Raw genomic sequence first — 18,365 nt, 5'->3', positions numbered from 1 at the left:
TCGTGTCTTCTTTTATATATATCTATATTTATATATCTTTTGTTATTTGGCAGGGAGAAGCTGTTAAACTCTGATTTGCGCTCATGGCGACGACAGGAAGCCGTCAGATTTCCTTTCAGACTCTCTGAAAGCTGCTTTTTTTTTTCTTCTTCTTCTTCTTCTTCTTTCCGGGCGATTCGGCAGTCATTTCCTCCTCGGATCAGTCTTTGTTCCTTCTTCTTCTTCCCTCTCTCTCTCGCTCTGTGCCGCCGCTCAGACGATGCGGTAGTCGAACGTGTCCTTCTCGGTGTGGTCAGTCCAGTTGGACGACGGCATGCTGCGGTACGGGTCCAGCAGGATGCGGAAGCAGCGCACGATGAGCAGCGCCAGGAAGATGAAGAGCAGCAGCACGAAGACGAAGGCGGCCTTCTGCTCCAGCGTCAGGTACGACGGCACGTGGTGGCCGCCGCCCGACGAGGACAGCGTGCTGCTGAACAGGCCCTCGGCCATCCTGGGCACGTCCATGCTTGATCGTCGCGGCTCCAGCTCTTTGTCCGGTGCTCAAAGATCTCCGGAGGGAAGACGGGCTCGGCGCTCCACACCTGAAAGACGCAGACGCAGAGACGTGATTACAGGCTGCAGGTGAACAAAGCCGCTGCAAGCCGACAGAGACACCGGGCTCTGCGGCGTGATGGAGTCTGATCATCCTTGATCATGACAACGGTGCCACTGAAAACACTATTTTTTTTGGAAAATGCTCCATGTCAGTGTGCGTGGAAATGAAGCAAAGTGAAACCTTTTGAAAAGACCATGACCCTGTCTCTATGTGGACGGCGAATAATGCAACTTCTCTGAAACGCAACTGCTGCTGTAAGCAAAACAAAGACGAGCTCTTCTGCACATGCTCAGTAGAACAGCAATGTTCTCCTCCAGACTGTCATGACTCCCGGTCCAGATTCTCCTGGTCCTGGTCCTGGTCCAGATCCTCCTGGACTTTGTAGTTTTTCGAGTTGACAGTCACCATAATAACAGTCCGACTTGTTCGTCTGTTCATACGAAAGTCCGTCTTCTGCCATTGTTCACGTTTACAGCGTATTGTTCTCTGCAACCGTGAGTCTGGTTTCATTCCTAAAACAACCAAAAGCACCGACTTGTGGCCCGACATGCTAACTATCTTGTTTTCAATACGTTTTCACTCTTTCCTTTCACATAAACAGGGCCTTACACTAATATTCTAATTTTAAATCACACATAACTGTCAGCATTCTCTCACCTCGGGAACATTTCACGAGTTCGACCTTCTCTGTTGAGAAACTGATTCAGGGTTTTTTTGTTTTTTCTTGACAGGAGTGTCGTAACGTTTTACTCACTGGATTATATAATCGACAACTGGTTCAGAATCTGCAGCTCGAGTACAAACACATCCAAAACAACACAAAGCCAGCAGCAGGTTTCAGAGCGTCAGCACACCGGCTGCCCGCCTCCTCAGAAACCGGCGTCTTCATACGTTCCTGATCACCTGAGAGAAAATGTAAAGTTCAGCTAATTCAACTTCATGAGAAACAGAAAAACGATGCTTTGTGTTTTAAAGCACATGTGGATTCCTTCTCTTTATATTCAACAGGTTTAAAAAGAAGCTTAAAACCTTTTTTATTTAGGCGAACGTTCCCTTGGAATATGTTTTTTATATTCTCAATGAATTCAATTTTACTGTTTATATTCAATTTAAATTGTGTTTTTTTATGTTAGTCTATGTGTTTGGACTGTTTTTAAAGTTTTTTTTTTTTTTAACATTGAATAGATTTTATTACTTGTCAATAGAAGTTTTCCCACAACAATAAATAACGGCTTGACGGCCTTTTGAGAGAAGAATCAGTCTGAACACAAAGAGCCTGAACACAGCAAGTCAATCTGAAATTATGCTGCAGTGACATTCGATCCATTTATTGACCTATTTTATGCTTCAAAGTTGAGACGTGAGAAATATTTCCAGTTGGAGGGAAATGTGCTGAATGTTTGAGTTTAAGTATCTGAAGCTGCAGCAAAAGAGACGTCTTCACATCCACATACGCTTTTCCCTTTAATGCAGATTAAATCCAGAATAATTTGGTAAAAGGCCAAGCCCAAGCAGACTGCAGCCAATAGATACAAAATACTGGAGGATTAGATTTTTCATTTTAAGGTTGTTGTGGAGGAAACAGATGAGCTGAAGAGAAGAACAGTTTGTTAAAGGAGCCGTCACCGAACTCAGAATCCGGCAAGATGGTCCATTCCAATGTTCTTGTGTGTGTGGTTTCATTTCAAAAACAAACATCAGCACCTACTAGTGGCCCAACAGGAAACCTACATCTTTGTCAGTGTTTCTGTCATTTCTGTGTAAACGGACGTCGACTTGGAAACACTGGCGTGTAACTGTGAAACTTTTCTGAAATGAAAACACAAAATCAAAGCGGTTTCTCTGATTCAGGAGACACTGATGACAATGCCTCTTTAAATCCACAGAACTCAAAACAAGACGTGCCAGTCCTGAAGAAAGCGAGTGTATTTTTGGCAGTCCAGGAGAGAAGCCAGCTTCGTGAGCGGCCCGGACTCAGGGGAGTTCTGCTCGGCCTTGAGTCGGGAGCTGAGGGGGATTCAGTTGGCTTGTCGGAGTCGCAGTTACACAACATTTATTGGAGCCGGTCTGCAGATAGATAAGCTTCATTAAAACCACATCCTATTATTCAGAGATCCCTCCCCGCCGCCTCCACTCAATTACATTCATCTGCGATTCAAATTCGGCGGGAAATATTTATTTGAGACATTGTCATGCTTGAGGAAAATGAATTTCTCCTCAGACAAGGTTACAGGAGTGGAGCGTGAATGTAAATGGGTTTACTGCAGCCTGATGGAGGACGGATTAGCAACCAGCTGCCGCGGGGTCCCAAAGCTGCCGGGGCCAAAAAAACACAGCCGTTTGTCAGGTCATTTAACGTTAATTCGATTTAGAAATACAAATCAGGAGCGTCTGACTTTCACTGTTCATCTGAGGGTGAATCCTCCTCCTCCTGCTTCAGGACGGAGAACTGGAGACACTTCGAGGAAACGCTGCTGATTTCTAAACTACATCACTTCAAGGACAAAGTCAGTCATTTAAACTGAAAAAACAACTCATTTCTCTGATAATTACCCCAGCACCACTGCTGTGGTTTCCTGTGATGACAGTCATTACGGACTGATTTCATTTCCCTCCTGTTGGAGTAAAGTTTTTTTTTGTTTTTTTTTTTAAACTTGCAGCATCTGGAACTTACATGAAATTGCTGAGCTGCTTCTCCCCACTCACAGACGAAGCTATATAAATATATATATTCAGGAGCCGTTTTCAGGGATTAAAGATTTTCAGGGGGAGCAGAGTGAGTCAGGACGTATGGAGGGCTGGACGGACGTCTGGTTTTCATCTTTTCATGTGATAAGATGGTGTGAATGAACACTTTCCCTGATCCTTTCATCTGCTTACAACACTTGAGCATGAATCTGATTTATATGGAAATTTTGTGCCGCTTACCCGAAATACATAGCACGTCTATTAGAATCCCAATTTGGAGGCTCAGCTCGAGCTGTATTCTGTGCCGGTTGGCATTTTGGTCCCTAAACCACATCGAGATATACATTTCAAGTATCGAGTTAAGTCTTTCCGTGAAGTCCTACAATTGTGCTAAATTTTGATTTTGCACTGAACAATAAACTCAGTTAAAAAAAATGTTTGTACGACAATGTTTCTTGTGAAAATGCATCATTTTGGAGCTTTCACAATTAAACAGCTTCTGTTTTTACAGGAGAAGAGCTGAAAACAGTGTCATTCCCATGCCAGGCCACTAGGGGGGGCTGCTGGTTGTCGCACAGAGAACAAAACACTGTAAACATTAACAAAGGGAGGAGACTAACATCCGTACCAGGGAAGGGTAACGAGTTCCGATACTGAACGAGCCCCGGGGTGACATTTTATTTAAATATGGGGGATCGATAAGCTCTGACGGTAACGGATCTTTTAACAGTAGCTCCCAAACTTTTGTCACACCAAAAACTGGTTTTAGACGTCTTATTATTTCTGTGGAGCAGCAGGACGAAGTACAGAAACACCTCAACCACAGCCTAACGATGCATGAGAAAAAGAAGAAGAAAAACTTTCAAAGTACAAGAAAACAGAAGTGAAGCTTTTTCCAAAATAAAGCTCCATTCAGACTATTGGATATTTGAGGTGCACTTTCAAAATAAAAGTTTTGATTCTCTCTTTGCAGCCCGGGACCTCATGATCCAGTGTTCAATCTCACAAACATTCGTTGTTCAGTTCAATCATAACCACATCAGTGTTGAAAGAGGTCAATTGTTTAAAAGACTGGTTGATTGATCTTTTTTTTTATTTCTATATTTAAAAAAAATGCTTTTTATGGACGTTTCTGCTCAATGTCTTTGCAGGATAGACAGTCTTTATCACGCCTTTCTAAGATTTATTACGAACTGTAAAGCCGAGACCCTCCCTGTGATTTGTGCTCTGGCGTGGGACGGCCTTCTTGTCCACTGGACTTGGACATTGGTACACTTTCATCTACAGGGCCATGCTCGGTCTGTTTCCCTCCCACATCTGCGACTTAATCACCCAGAGAGATGTTGACTCTCATTGCTCAGATGATTATTTGTTGCTTTTTGTTCCATTTTGCCCGCACAGAACTCGGAAAAAGAGCCTTTGCCTATTGAGCGCCATATACGTGGAACAAGCTGCAAAAGGACTGAACTCGTTCCCTTGAGCTCTTTTAAAACACGGCTGACAGATCTTCAGACAGCATCTTTTACGTGCAACAGTTTTTCTTAATTTCATTTTTAATTTATAACACTGCGTATTTGAAATTGTAACTTTGCAACCCCATTTTTAATCTCAATGGGATTGCCATGGTTAAATAAAGGTTAAATAAATGAATTTTTAAAAAAGTAATTTAAAAAACACTTCAAAAGACGTACCGATAAGAATACGGTTAAAGCAACGGATCGATTAACAGTACTGGTTTAAGTAGTAGTTAAAATAAATTCGATGTCTGATATGGTGACGTCAACTCTACAACTACCAACTACGAAGACCGGGACCGGGACCGGGACCTGGAGAATCTGGACCGGGACCAAGAGATGCAGGAAAAGAACTCCATCGTTGTCTTGTAAACACACACACACTAGACACAAGGAAACTTAAGATTTTTTTGTGGTTTGAGCGGGGCCTAATAGTTTTACTTTGCCCCCCCAGGAGGCTCCTGCACCTCGTTTTAAAAACCACTGGTGTAAAACGAATTAATTATGTAAATCAAGTGTGTAACTCTCGAGTGTAAAAGCCTGTGAATCTATGTAACGCTGAAAAAAGTCAGTGTTCAGTGGAGCTTTTCATCGGAACCACTTCCTGTTCCATAATGTGTGTTTTTTTCCAGTATCAGAATGTTTCAACAAACCTTTTCTTTTTTACATGTTCTCAGAATTGATCAAGGAGACGGTGCAAGGCGAAGCAAGTCCAAAACACACATCTATTGATTCACACACACACTCTGCACATCGCACACAGCTCAAACACCCACTGCTGGGTTCATCTGACCTGAGAGGAGCAGCTCTCCAGTCTCACCATATGATCTATTAATGACAGTAAAGACTTTCTGTTCCATTGTGTCCAGAGTGAAGGGATTCAGTGAACACGTGCCTTCAGCCAATGGCTCCACTCTTATTTAAATATACATTGATATCTGCCACCATTTTCCACAGTGCAATCATCAAAAGTGACTTAGTGATCGTATTTTATGATAATAAGTTTCTAACTAAATTTTGAAAACTAATTTAATGACACAGTGTTTCAGGAATAAATAATATAATCAATGTATTTTGCATCAGAATGTTTCAATAAATTGGATTGATGTTGAAATTTTAGTCATTTTTTAGAGGAATTTCATTTGATTTTGTGAAAATATCGACATTTTCATCTCCTCTGCTCTGCGCCACAACAAATTAAAACTTTACATTTTAAATTTAATGGTTATTATGGTTTTACTTAACTAGTCGAGATGAAACTGTGGCAGTTAAACTAAAATGTGTTTGATTCTTCAGTGATCCGAGAGCAAAAATCAGAAGAAAACATTTCAAAAACTTGAAAATGTAACATCAAACATGATCAGTTTCTTTCATTAACATTGACTGTGTCAAAAAATGGTAATGATTTACAGACTTGGGGATTACTTGAGTCAAGGTGTGTTGAAGTAGTTCAGCGGCATTCATCGAGATTAGATCACCGACAAAGGTGAAAGGTCACAAAGCCCAACATAGAGTAGAATAGAACAGGACATTCAAAGGAGCGCAGCGTATATTCAAGTATCGGTGCTTTGCCCGAGTTTTAGACTTCAGACGCTGTGTTCAGGAGCCGTTTATTTAGATCCTAGAAGGAGAATGACGTGTTCCTGTAGAGGGACGGAGGCCTGAAGCCTCCTCAGCAACCTCCAGGCATTCCCTCCTCTGACTGAATTCCCTGGAAACAGACTGGAACCTGAACTCTCTCTCACACACACACACACACACACACACACACACACACACACACACACACACACACACACACACACACACACACACACACACACACACACACACACACACACACACACACACACACACACACACCACACACACACACACACACACACACACACACACACGCCCAGTCTTGTATTTCTATCCTTGTGGGGACCGTCCATTGACTCCCATTCATGTCTAGCCCCTAACCCTGACCCTTACCCTAACCCTAACCCACACCACAACAAAGCCTAACCCTAAAGAAATGTTTTTGCACTTTTACTTTTTTCAGTAACAACAACATGGTCAAGAAAACACTGTTTCTCCTACTTAGGACTGGAAAAAGGTCCCCACAAGGCACGTCGTTCCATGTTTTGCTATCCTTGTGGGGACATTTGGCCCCAACAAGGATAGAAATACGAGAACACACACACACACACACACACACACACACACACACACACACACACACACACACACACACACACACACACACACACACTCTGTGCATCCATCAGATGTGAAAAGACAAAAGCTGTACCTCGACAGAAAGGACAACGGAGGAAGACGGCGGCGGCTCACTGAATGTGACATTGGTGACGAGGAGAAGTGGAATCAGGCCCAACACTCCCTCTGAGCACACTTCACAGCTCAGACCTTAAAGAAGACGCTCAGCCCTGTTTCTACTTCTACCTTGTCTTTTTTTTTCCTAATTCAGGAGTGTGTTCTTCTCTTGAAGCGAAGAATATATGCCTGTTTTTTTGGCTCGTTCCATCTCCGTAGGCCTCGACGGTGGAATTGCTTATTATGTAACACAGAAGGCAGTTTGTAAGATGATTTTCGTGTCTAGACTCTAACCTTGTTGCTTCCATAAATTATACAGTGAGCTGAGAGCAACAAAGACGGGCCAGTGAATACAAATGATCAAGGTTTGGGTTAAAGCTTTGTTTCATATTCAGTTACCGAATCTGAACGATGATAATCGGCTTCTTGCTGAAACGTGCAGGAAGCAGCTCGAGGGAGACGGCCGCTTCGTCTGCTGAAGAAACAAAGCCGGAGAAAAACTCATCAATTCATGAGGAGCCAGAAGGACTGCGCTCCGTTTGAGGCCGTTTCTCCTGCCGAGCAAACTCTTGCTGAATTATTGCTGAGAAGTTGCCTCGGAATACGTCTTTTTCTTCTCGCCGCAGGAGCTTCAGGTCCGATATCGCTCAGACATCCACCGTTGTTTGTTTTTCCTATGCGGTTGTTGGAGTCTCACCGTCGAGGGAAACTGGTGTTAAATTTGACATAAAGATCAGGAGATGTCTGGACGTCCCTGCAGGATCTGACGGTGGAGACGGAAGTTCACGGTCTGAGCCTCCGTCACGTCTGCAGAGACTGGATTTACATCCGAGTGTCGCTCCGTCTCTGTCCTGTAACCTCAACAGGAACTAAATAACCCCTTTGAGTCTGGTTCTGCAGGATTCTTCATGTCAAAAGGAAGTTTTTCTCTCCATCTCTGAAATGGAATTGTTTTTTTCCCTAACAGTGCTATGAAATGGCTGTTTCATTTTCCAATAAAGAGCTAATGAGCTGCTGTGATCTGCACCAAAAGCAATGATCGACTCAGCTGCTACATTATTCTTCACTCAGTGGGATGTTAGAAACGATCAAATCAAACCAAACCAAAGGGTCAATCAATATCCCTGTCAATACAAATGATCCCTAAGAGCCACAATCCGTGCGTTTACATGGGACTTTTTTTTCCCTCTGTAAATCTGAAAAAAGCCTAGTTCCGCTCTAAAATGACCATGGAAACGCCTGAAAACTTTATTCAGAATTAAGTTTGAATCCGAATAGGCCGACGGGTTGATTCTCCCTAGGAAGCGGAATTATATGCTAATTAGGCACGACTTCATTCTGGCCGTTCTGCTCTGTCGTGATGAAGGCACATTTTTCCAAGATGGCGGCCCGCAGTCCACATTTCGAGTTGTACGGAGACGATTTATTTCGCGGCAGTTTTAGAATGATTGGATGTAATGAAACTAGCGGCTCGACGGGCACTTGATTTAGCCTTTTTGGGATATTTTACAGTATTATTTTTCTATTTTATGTTAAATCATCTTAATTTTGTACCAACAGCTGAACGAGTCGAAGCTCAAAGAGTCATTTAGGAGGAAGAACCTTTACAGTGGTGAAGAAGAAGACCGAGGGTCGCCGTGTCCTCAGACAGCGGCGTCGTGTCCTCCAGCCGGGCTGAGGAAGAGGACGGAGCGGATCACTCCAGGACAGAACCGACCTCCTCCTCGCTACATGAGATGGAAACAGGCTGGTTTCCTTCAGGGATCGATGGACGGGGCTGGATGCTGTTATTGAGGAGCGACTTTAGAAAGAACTTCTACAAGAGAAGACCAGAGCGCTCTGAGCTCTGGGAATAACCTCGACACATGCAGTGGCGAAGGCAGAGTGGCGGCCATGACAGTGTGGAGTTTAAATCTCTCTTTACTTTCAGCAGGATGAGTTAGAGTTCTCTCTGGACTCAGCCGGCCGTCGGTTCGACGCCCTGCCCTCTCTCCCGGTTGGACCTCAGCTCAGGGAGCCTGTCCTCGTTCAGGGACAAAGCAGTTTGATAGATTTCAGACATGACACCTCTGGGAGTTGAGGACGCTTTGAGAAGACTGTCCCAAAATGTTGATTTTATACATGTCTGAATTCCTTAGCGTCGTGTCGAAATGGTGTTATATGAATAATATTGTCTCGCTGCTTTAAATCGACACCCTTTTCTGTTTTTGTCGGTGATTCCAGTTAATACGATGTAAATTATATGTGTGGTAGTTGAGGCTGCCAGTAGTTATTTAATGAGGGGAATCTTTCAGGGTGCATTTTTGTTAAGGACCGTTCATCAGGATGGATTTTTCTCTATAATTGTTCCAAAACAAAACCAAAAACTATTAACTGAATCACACATTTTTAGAGCCGACGCCACGGACTTCAGCACCGGAATACAAATAGATTCACGATCACCGTTATTCAGAAGCACAAATCTGGAAGCACAAAAACAACATCACCTACATGCCTGTTCGCGTTCAACCAGGTTTTGAACCTTGAACACACTGATTTGTTCTCGATGAAACAAGCATACGACTCCACTCGAGACTTCAATCAATAACCCTGAAGCTGGGTTTAAAACCTTGAAAATTCTTTAAAGATGAGCCCAAAACTGGAAAAAAAAAGTGAGAGCAAAGCAGCTGAATTGGACGCTTTAGGTTTAGTTTTTCTTTAACTTCTTATTTGAACATAATCACTGAACCAGTGTCTTCTTTCGCAGGAGGGGGTCGGGACCTTCCTCCGCCAGCTGTGATCTCTGTTTATGCAATCAGGCAAATGAAACCGATTCAGCTTTTTTCTCCAGTTTATCATGAAGTAATTAACCTACGGCTGCACCGAACCGCCAGCTGCAGCTCCGCCGCTTGAGCGTCATTTAAAAACGCATAAAGAAAACTTCAGATAACATTCGGTTGGAGAAAACTGGACATGTCGTCTCTCAGATTTAACCTCGGTTCGGACCGACGTTCCCGAGACGCACTCGGTTCAGCTGAGGACTCTGCAACCTTTACGCTCCCAACACCAAATGTGATTGTTTGTCAAAGCGTGTTTAATCTTCAAAATGAAGATAACGCAGCAAACGAGCCTGTCTGCATGAGATTAAACTGTTTTCCTTCCAGACTCCTTTTTCTGGCCTCGTCTGTGGTTTTTCTCACTGACGGCTGAGTTTAGAGACTAAACTTCATCAACCTATTAATGAAATGTGGCGATAGCAACCGGAGGTCAAAGGTCAGGGATGGTTTTGGTATTTGCTCTTTGAGTTTTAACTTTTACCCCTTACATTGTAAAACAAATGCACGTTTCCCTTTACATTTGATCCTTTTGTGTACACTGCGCTGACACAAAAAGGTTTCATGTTGCAGGAAATGTCATAACTAGAGCAGATTTCAGCAACAATGCGCTTCAGAGTACTTTACATGACCAAACATCTGGCAGACGGCGGCGACAGAAGCAATGAAAAGGCGAATGAGGATGAAAACACAGGAGCATTAAAATGAGACAGCTGAGGAGGAGGAGAGTGGCGTTTTCATGCGGGGTCACTAATGGATGCCGCTGTTTGTTTTTGCAGTGCAGCCAGTGTTGTGTGAAGAGGAGCTGTTTACTGTGGCCGTGGCGAGCATGAGCAGCAGCAGCGTTTCCAAAAAGTTGCGCTTTCAGTGGCCTCAAGTTTCGTTGTCATGGAAACGGGCGACTGCACTGCAACGGGATTTTCACTTGAAAATGTTTCGTGTAAACGGTTCTTTGATATTAAATGTAAAAAATACACTGCAATTTCACCAGATTATCAAAGATGAGCAGTCATTCTGGCTGACCCTGTGGTGAGTTTAAGTCATGTTGATCGTTTTGAACTTTTGCAGATTCTGGTAAACTTTGGCCTCGCAGCATGTAACTACAGATCAGATCTAATTATTTCCTAACGAGACCAAATTAGATTCTAATTCTTTATCTATAAATCCATTCTTGGCGCGCTACCTCGGTATTTATCCACCAGCATGCGGGTGTGTGACCAGGCAGGAAGTCGGCCTTCCCGCACTTCAGACGGATTCAGGAAAAACAGCCTCGTCTCGTTCTGCGCCGTCAACCTGACAGCAGCTCCGACGCGTCCGCGGGATTTTAATGCGGCATTAAAACATCTCCAGAGAGCGTCTCAAAGCTTTGATATTGTTTTTAATCATTGCAAACATCACACTGCTGCTCTCTTTTGATATACGCCCTTCTGCTGTTAGATTATTCCGTTTGTCACTTTCTGTAATGTGAGTTTGTGTTTCAACTCTGGGAAAATGAGAACATGTGCCTCAAAGAGACTATCTGTATCCATTACGGTAAAATAAAATGGTTGTGGTGACTCATGTTGCTCTATCTGATCAATGCTGTGTTTTATTTAAAATAATCATGAAACTAATCTTTCCAACATTAAAGCATCGTATTGATGAAAACAGGTTTTCAGAACATCAGCAGCGAGCACGAAGCTCAGCTCCAAAGATATCATTAGAAGTCAACATGATGCATGAAACACTGCTAAATGCTTAAAAACAAAGTATAAACAGCCAAAACAGAGCCGAGGCGTCTTAGCTATAACCAGGACTAATAAAGGACGTTGTAATTGCACTACTTTTGTTTTTAACCTGTTAAACGCTAGCGTTTTGGAGGCAAGGTTCGCCTAAAAACACCTATCCATATTAAATCAACAATATCGCCACAATTATTAGGACAATATGCATAACCTTGGTTTCAATTTATAGCTAAGATTTTACAGAATATAATTCCAGTGTCAGAAATACTGAATTTGAACATTTTAACATTCCTGAGCAATTTTTTTTATAAAGCAAAGGAAAAAAAAAAAAGACATTTTTACTCTCGCCTAATTTTTTTTTGCAGAATGCACATTGAAAAACACCATGATAACAATGAAGCCAACCATAAACGTTCCACTGCCTGCATTCAGCAACTCCTTGGCTACAACTACACCAAACTACATGAGAATAGCAAAAAGCACATAGATTTTATAAAGTGTTTAGTTTGGACAGTATCAGGCAAACCTTCCATTTGGCCACTTGGAGACCCAGTGTGTGCCAAATGGGTTTTTACTTCTTTGAAATAAATCTGCCAATAAAATACATTTTATTTCCACAATGGGAGTCTGTATGTATACAATGCACCCTTTGGCCCTGACATTTAGCCACTACATTATTAGTTTCTACCACTGTGCACAGAATAAAATACATTTTGATCAATGACTGAGCCATAACATTTAGTTTCCAGTTGAAATATAATTATAAATTATAATAGTATAATCAGTACAAAAATTGCCAGATATATCACAGCCACTTTTTACACATGCTGAAGTGGTGCAAACAGCTGCTAGACCTGGTGCCGGGTCCGTCTGGCTTAAGGGGTTAAAAATTTAACTTTTTCCGGTTTCGTGTTGAGATATGCTCGTTTTGACAGAAACAAACGGAAACAGCAGGAGTTTCTATTATTAAAAGCTTATTATGATCTAATTTTAACTCTCCAGCCCACTCAAGCTCAATCTGCTGTGTATATATAGCTTCTGAGATAACGACAACGAGACCGACACTCCTGCTCCAACCAGACATTAGAAGCTTTGTTTCTTCATTTTTTGACATTATTACCAAATCATTCATTTTCTGCGAGGAGTGTATGCATGAGCCGAGCCGGGCTCTCATTTGGGCCGTGTCCTTTAGTTCCGCTCCTGCGAGCGTGACGAGCCGTCACACTGACTGACAATCACTTGGGAGGGGTGTCGAATGCACTACGAGGAGACCTGAAGTGACAGGACGGCGAGAGGGGCCGTCTCTTTCTGCCGAAAACGCACAAAAATAGGAGGAAAAAAACGTGTGGAGGCAACTCTCTGGAGAAAGAGAGAGAGAGAGAGAGAGAGCGCAGCCTTCGGCCCCGCCTCGCCGATCCGCCGCCTGCAATCCATCACACTTAAAAGTCAAAAAATGATATTTCACAGGCGTGATTCATTGCCCTCGCTGTGAAGGATGATAAGGAAAGGGGCTGTTTTTCTTTGTCTGCTGGTTTTCTGTCAGCGTTTAATGTCAAATCATAATCTTATCACGCTGTCCTCCAATAACACGGCGAGGTTACGGAGCATTAGCACTCTTCAGGCCGCGGACCCCGCCGCCGTTTGTTACCAGCTTACGTAACGCACTTCAAAGACTCCATCAGCGCCGCGACGTTCGGCGCCGCGGCGGCTAAGCGCTCGCAGCTCCCAGACTTTCTCCTGACAGTTCCTCCACGGAGACGCGCTAAACGTTTAAGCTTCTGATGACAGCTTTTTAAAAAACACAACTGTCAGAAGGAAGTTGGACTATCTGGAAACACGCTGAACCAGAAATGAGGAGGGGGACAGGTGGGTGTGGCCTCCCCCCACACGGATTTATCCCTCACAGTGTAGCGTCTGAGAAAATACAGGATTTAAATGGAAGCACTGAATGATGCAGCTGAAGAAAGTATTTAAATCGAGCTATAACGCCATGCAGATCGACTCTCTCGCAGCCTTTCATCACATTTCAATAGAAAACGCAGCATTTTTGTTTCAGGAAAGTTTTCGCATTCACTTGGAAACGTTTTGAAAATGCTGTCTGTTCAGACGAAAACACTGAAATCCTCTCCGGGCTGCCGTCACGTGCTTTAAACTTTTAACAACGGGAGGATATTCGTATGGGCAGACGACCAAGTTGGACTGTTACTCTGGGTGACCAAGTTTTAAATCTAGCATTTGAAGGACTAGCTGGCTGCCATTAGTTGTCATTTATTCTAATAAATAACTGGCAAACAAAGTTCAAATCAAAGCAGCAAAGTTCCGAAACCGACTTTGTTTAAGGAACAAAACTGAAAGAAGCTGCGTAACGCAGTCAGAGATCATGGCTTTAACACCGTGGAGCAACGATGTGGAGATGTTTGTGGCGCTACTAGAAATCATGCAGAATATTTATTCAAATGACTTAAAATTCTAGATAAATCATGCTAATGAAATCACCCGACGAGTCTACTAGTAGAAAATCCAGTCGACTAGTTGGGTACTAGTTAGTCTTCCCAACCCTTTATAAAACCAGCAAGTCCAGGAGAACGGAGGCTGGGAGTCAAGACCCTCTGGAGGAAAACCTCACGGAGCACGAGCAGAAGAACCACAGTGTGCCTGCGCTGCCGCAGCGTTTCCACCGTCGCCATGGAGACGGGACATTTTCAAAAGGTTCTACCTTGGGAGAAGTTTCTGTTTCCAGTGGTTCTGAACACTGCCGTTACGTAAACCGACTCCCGAAATGCTACAAAGGTTTTCACTTGTTGAAAGAAACATTTGGCCAATTTCCAAGTGAACGTTGCTTTAATGGGATGAGCGACCTGCGGTCACATTTACAGGCGGAATCGCTCAAGCCGTCGATGTAAAACCAGAAGTAAAGCGTTGATTCTCAGTGAGGAAAATGAGAGTTTTAAACAGCAGGCTATCTGAACTCAGGAGGAGCATCACTCTTAATCCAGCGGCATCACACTCCAGGGATCTGGCTGCATCTCTTTAATGCTGCGATAGGTCAAACCTCCAAGAAGACGGATGACTCGAAACGCTACGACTGAGAGGAGCAAGTTTCAGCATCTGCACCACATCGACGGCGCCGATTCATAAATATGACAAGAAGCTTTTAGTTCACTCTGATGCAGAGAATCTTTTAATGAAGAGACTTTCAACTGACACAGTTTACAGCGTAAAAAAGAACTTTTCAGTCCTGTTTTAATGAGAGATGGCTGTGTTTTCCCTTATCTTCACCCATCTTCCTTTCTGGATTGAAAGTTACTATTGCCCAGAGCGTATAAATCAATACCGCCTGTTGCACGCAGATATCGGACAGGGAGAACATGCAAACTCCACAGACACACCCTGAACCTATGCTGTGCACGATGAAGGGTCGTGACACTGAAATAGGACACATCAATCGATCAAACTGATCAGTGAGTCAAATCACTCATCCTTTGGAAAATGTTAACAGAGAACCGATTAGAACCGGTTCTGGTGTGGTGGTAGGAAGGTGTTCCTGCATTGATCCATGCACGTGTAGGATTTTAAACATTAAAGCGGGGCGCATTACATCCCTGAAGGCATATTTGTCAGTTCTCCTCAGTATTTCTGGTGATTCCACATGAAACAGACGTGATTTTTTACGTCGCTGATGAACAAACTTTCACCCAATTAAGCTTCAACCCACATAAAAATCTCGCTGGACGGGAGTTAATGACTTTCCAAAACATCTGCAGTCCACAGGAAGTCGCGAATGTGCAGCTTGAATTTTGAACTAAACCTTTGCAGGTCTTTTCCTTGTTTCAGTCTCGGAGTCACGGCGGATGTGTCAAACCCATCTTGTGCCCTTTTTCGGTTTCGTGTTAGAGAACTGCAAGAAAAGAGAAATGAGCCTCTGGCGCGTCTGTGTTGTCTCCATCCTCACCCAGCAGGAAGGAACTCATCTTTATGCGGTCCAGAATGCTGGATCGCCTGTTCCAGAGGTCTGCAACCTGCGGCTCCGGAGCCACATGTGGCTCTTTAACCTCTCTGTAATGGCTCCCTGAAGCCAGCACAACATGCAGAGTATTAAGAGCTTTTTATTATTAGTTTTGCACTACTGGATTATCATATGTCTTTTTTTTTTTTTTTGTTGTTTTTTTAAGGACTCTCATCTTGTGACTAAAAAACAACAACTGCGAAAACACCAAAAAAAGAGGACTTTTATAGAGATGCTATGAAGGTCCTCATTTTTAAATTCAATGTAATTTGCAGCTCCGGGTGAAAAGCCCTGGTCTGGATATTTGTACATCTTCTGCATGCAAATCTCAACCATCGGGCAAGATTCTTCCACCATTTGTGTTCCATATTCAGTGTGATTCCAAGTGATAACTGTTGCTCATTTCCTGATTTCTCAGTCTGCAGGTATTGTCCCTTCTTCACCATCCACACCTGGATTTTCCTCCCTTTAACCAACCAGAACTGAGGGAAACGAAGACCTGAGCGGGACCGGAAGCAGATCAAACGTGAAGTACGCCAAGTTATTTTGGTTGGACTGTAAGACATGAGAGGCAGCAGAAGAACAGATGAAACTGTGTCACACTCCGAGAATAAAACTGACAAGGAAAGTGAGGGCGACAAGGAAAAAGAGCCAAATTTAGAAATGAAACGGCTACACTGAAATGTTGATGTGAGCTGCAGGCTCTGTGTACGTGTGTGTGTGTGTGTGTGCATGTGTGTGTGGTGATTATGACTAATGGAGATTTCAACAGGCATCAGAGGATATATAATTAAATGGTTAAGGAGACTCGTTGGACTCTATTTTTCAACACCTCCACCGTTAAAGTGTAATATTAAATCACTGCACAAAATGAGTGTCTGGGGAGACACTGGCCGGTTTACACAGACGCTGGCAGCACATATATTAGCATTAGAATGCAATTAATCATGCATGTTTTATAATGACTCTCAAAATCTGTATTTTTATTGCAACTTTCCCAGTATAATTTCATTAGAAATAGCATTGCTGCATAAAAATAAACAGCAAAAATAACAATACAACTTAAAAAATATATATATATTTTCCCTTTAGTAAACAAACTCAAAATACAGCAAGGATGAACACATAACCTAGTGTTTACTTCTGTTAGAAGTTACACAATTAGAATGAAAAGAACAGCAAGTTAAAACAATAGATGTTATTAAATTGCTTGCTGTGGATCTACATATGACTCTCTTCCTGGATATTATTCAAAAATATGCATGCAGTCCGTCCATAACTGCAACAGGCTTGCTCATGTTAATTAATATGTGAGCAGATTTTTTTTTCAATTGAATTCATCCACTAATAAAAAAAAAAAAAAAAAAAAAAAAAAAACCTGATCAAAAGGTGGACACACCCGCAGACTCAACGTGCGGTGATGAGCCGCCATTTACATCAAACTGTGATGAAATTTTATATAATATCGATCCTGAGAGGAAGGAAAGCAGCATAATTCCCGGCCGGACTCCTTCCTCTCTGCACACGTGGATGAAATTAAAATCGCTTTAGTTATTGAGATTTTTTTTTTTTTTTTTTTTTTTTAATGCGCCTCCGGTGCGTCTGCGGGCACCTTTCGCACCTCGACACGCGCCCGGGCGCGTGTGCGCGGCGGGTTAGGAGAAGGTGAATGCGGTCCTCTGCGACCCAGGTGGGAGCGCCACTAACCTGTTGTTATCGGGAGAAGGGGGGGAAGCTCCGGGACCTCCGTCAGCGGCGTCTCTCCATCCCGCTGGATGCGACGACGCGCGGCTGATTTCCACAGTCTCGGATGATAAACAGGAGAGAAAAAAAAACACGGCGCGTCCTTCTTCTTGGCGGACTGCGGGGCTCCTCACCTCCTGACAGGGAGCAGAAGCCTGGCCGTGGCCGTGGCGGAGGCGGACTGGAGGCTGGTTTCGCCCCTGTCTTGGCTGACTGAGCCGGCAGACCTCACCCTCTGCTGCGCGCTTGTTTTTTCTCGCTGCTCATCCCCGCAGACTCACAGCCGCGGATGTAGTGGTACCCCGTCGCTCCTGGCAACCTGTTGCCATAGCAATCCTCCAGGTAGATGATGGCTTGCAAGCGGATGAGGAAAAGGTGTCCCCCCCCCCCCCCCCCCCCCCCCCCCTTCACATAGCATCGCCAAACACAGCCAACAAGAATTTTACAGAATTCATTCCAAAGTTTAATTAAATCAAAGTAACTTTTTGTATTATTGATTTTTGTTGGCAAACACTGATGTGAATTTTGAATCTTGTTTAATTGCATCCTTAAAAGGTAGTTTGATTTGAGCCATTTAAAATCAGTTTAATGCCACTACATTCACTGTTAAATGGTCTCATCTTCACCATGAGGGACCATCTCTTGTATGAAACGTGCAACATGTTTGTTTAATTGGCTAAGTTGAGCCAGCCGTGGTAAAGCGCTCTTTTCTCAACTGGAAGGTTGCAGGTTTGATTTCCTGTCCACATGTCAAAATGTCATTTAGCAAGGCACTGATCCCCAGACTGTTCCCATTGGGTGGACTGAGCTCTTTGCATGGCAGCTGCCTCCGTTGGTGGGTGAATGTGTGTGTGAATGGGTGAATGTGACTGTGTATAGTTAAAACCTTTAATTATGAAGCCCTTTAAAACAAATACAAGTCCAAATAAATATCACAACATATTGTTTCAGATAAAAATGAAG

The 18,365-nt window shown here is 43.3% G+C and overlaps 1 protein-coding gene across 1 annotated transcript; it reads right to left on the bottom strand.

Moving 5' to 3' along the window:
• Positions 1-235: 235 nt before the first annotated feature.
• On the bottom strand, positions 236-17,461 carry LOC115397498 (cortexin-3-like). Its single transcript, XM_030103861.1, has 2 exons — positions 17,367-17,461; positions 236-581 (listed from the first exon to the last, which is right to left on the bottom strand). Exon 2 carries the CDS (start codon positions 502-504, stop codon positions 253-255), a length of 252 nt encoding a protein of 83 aa, XP_029959721.1. The 5' UTR covers positions 505-581; positions 17,367-17,461; the 3' UTR covers positions 236-252.
• Positions 17,462-18,365: the final 904 nt, after the last annotated feature.

Source organism: Salarias fasciatus, chromosome 11 (genome assembly GCF_902148845.1).
Source record: "Salarias fasciatus chromosome 11, fSalaFa1.1, whole genome shotgun sequence".
Lineage (NCBI taxonomy): Eukaryota > Metazoa > Chordata > Actinopteri > Blenniiformes > Blenniidae > Salarias > Salarias fasciatus.
Note: the sequence above shows the minus strand (reverse complement) of the source record. Positions and strands in the feature narration are given on the sequence as shown.

What these genes read in the sequence shown, in the direction of transcription:
- LOC115397498 (XM_030103861.1), bottom strand. Translation starts at nt 504, where the DNA reads ATGGACGTGCCCAGGATGGCCGAGGGCCTGTTCAGCAGCACGCTGTCC.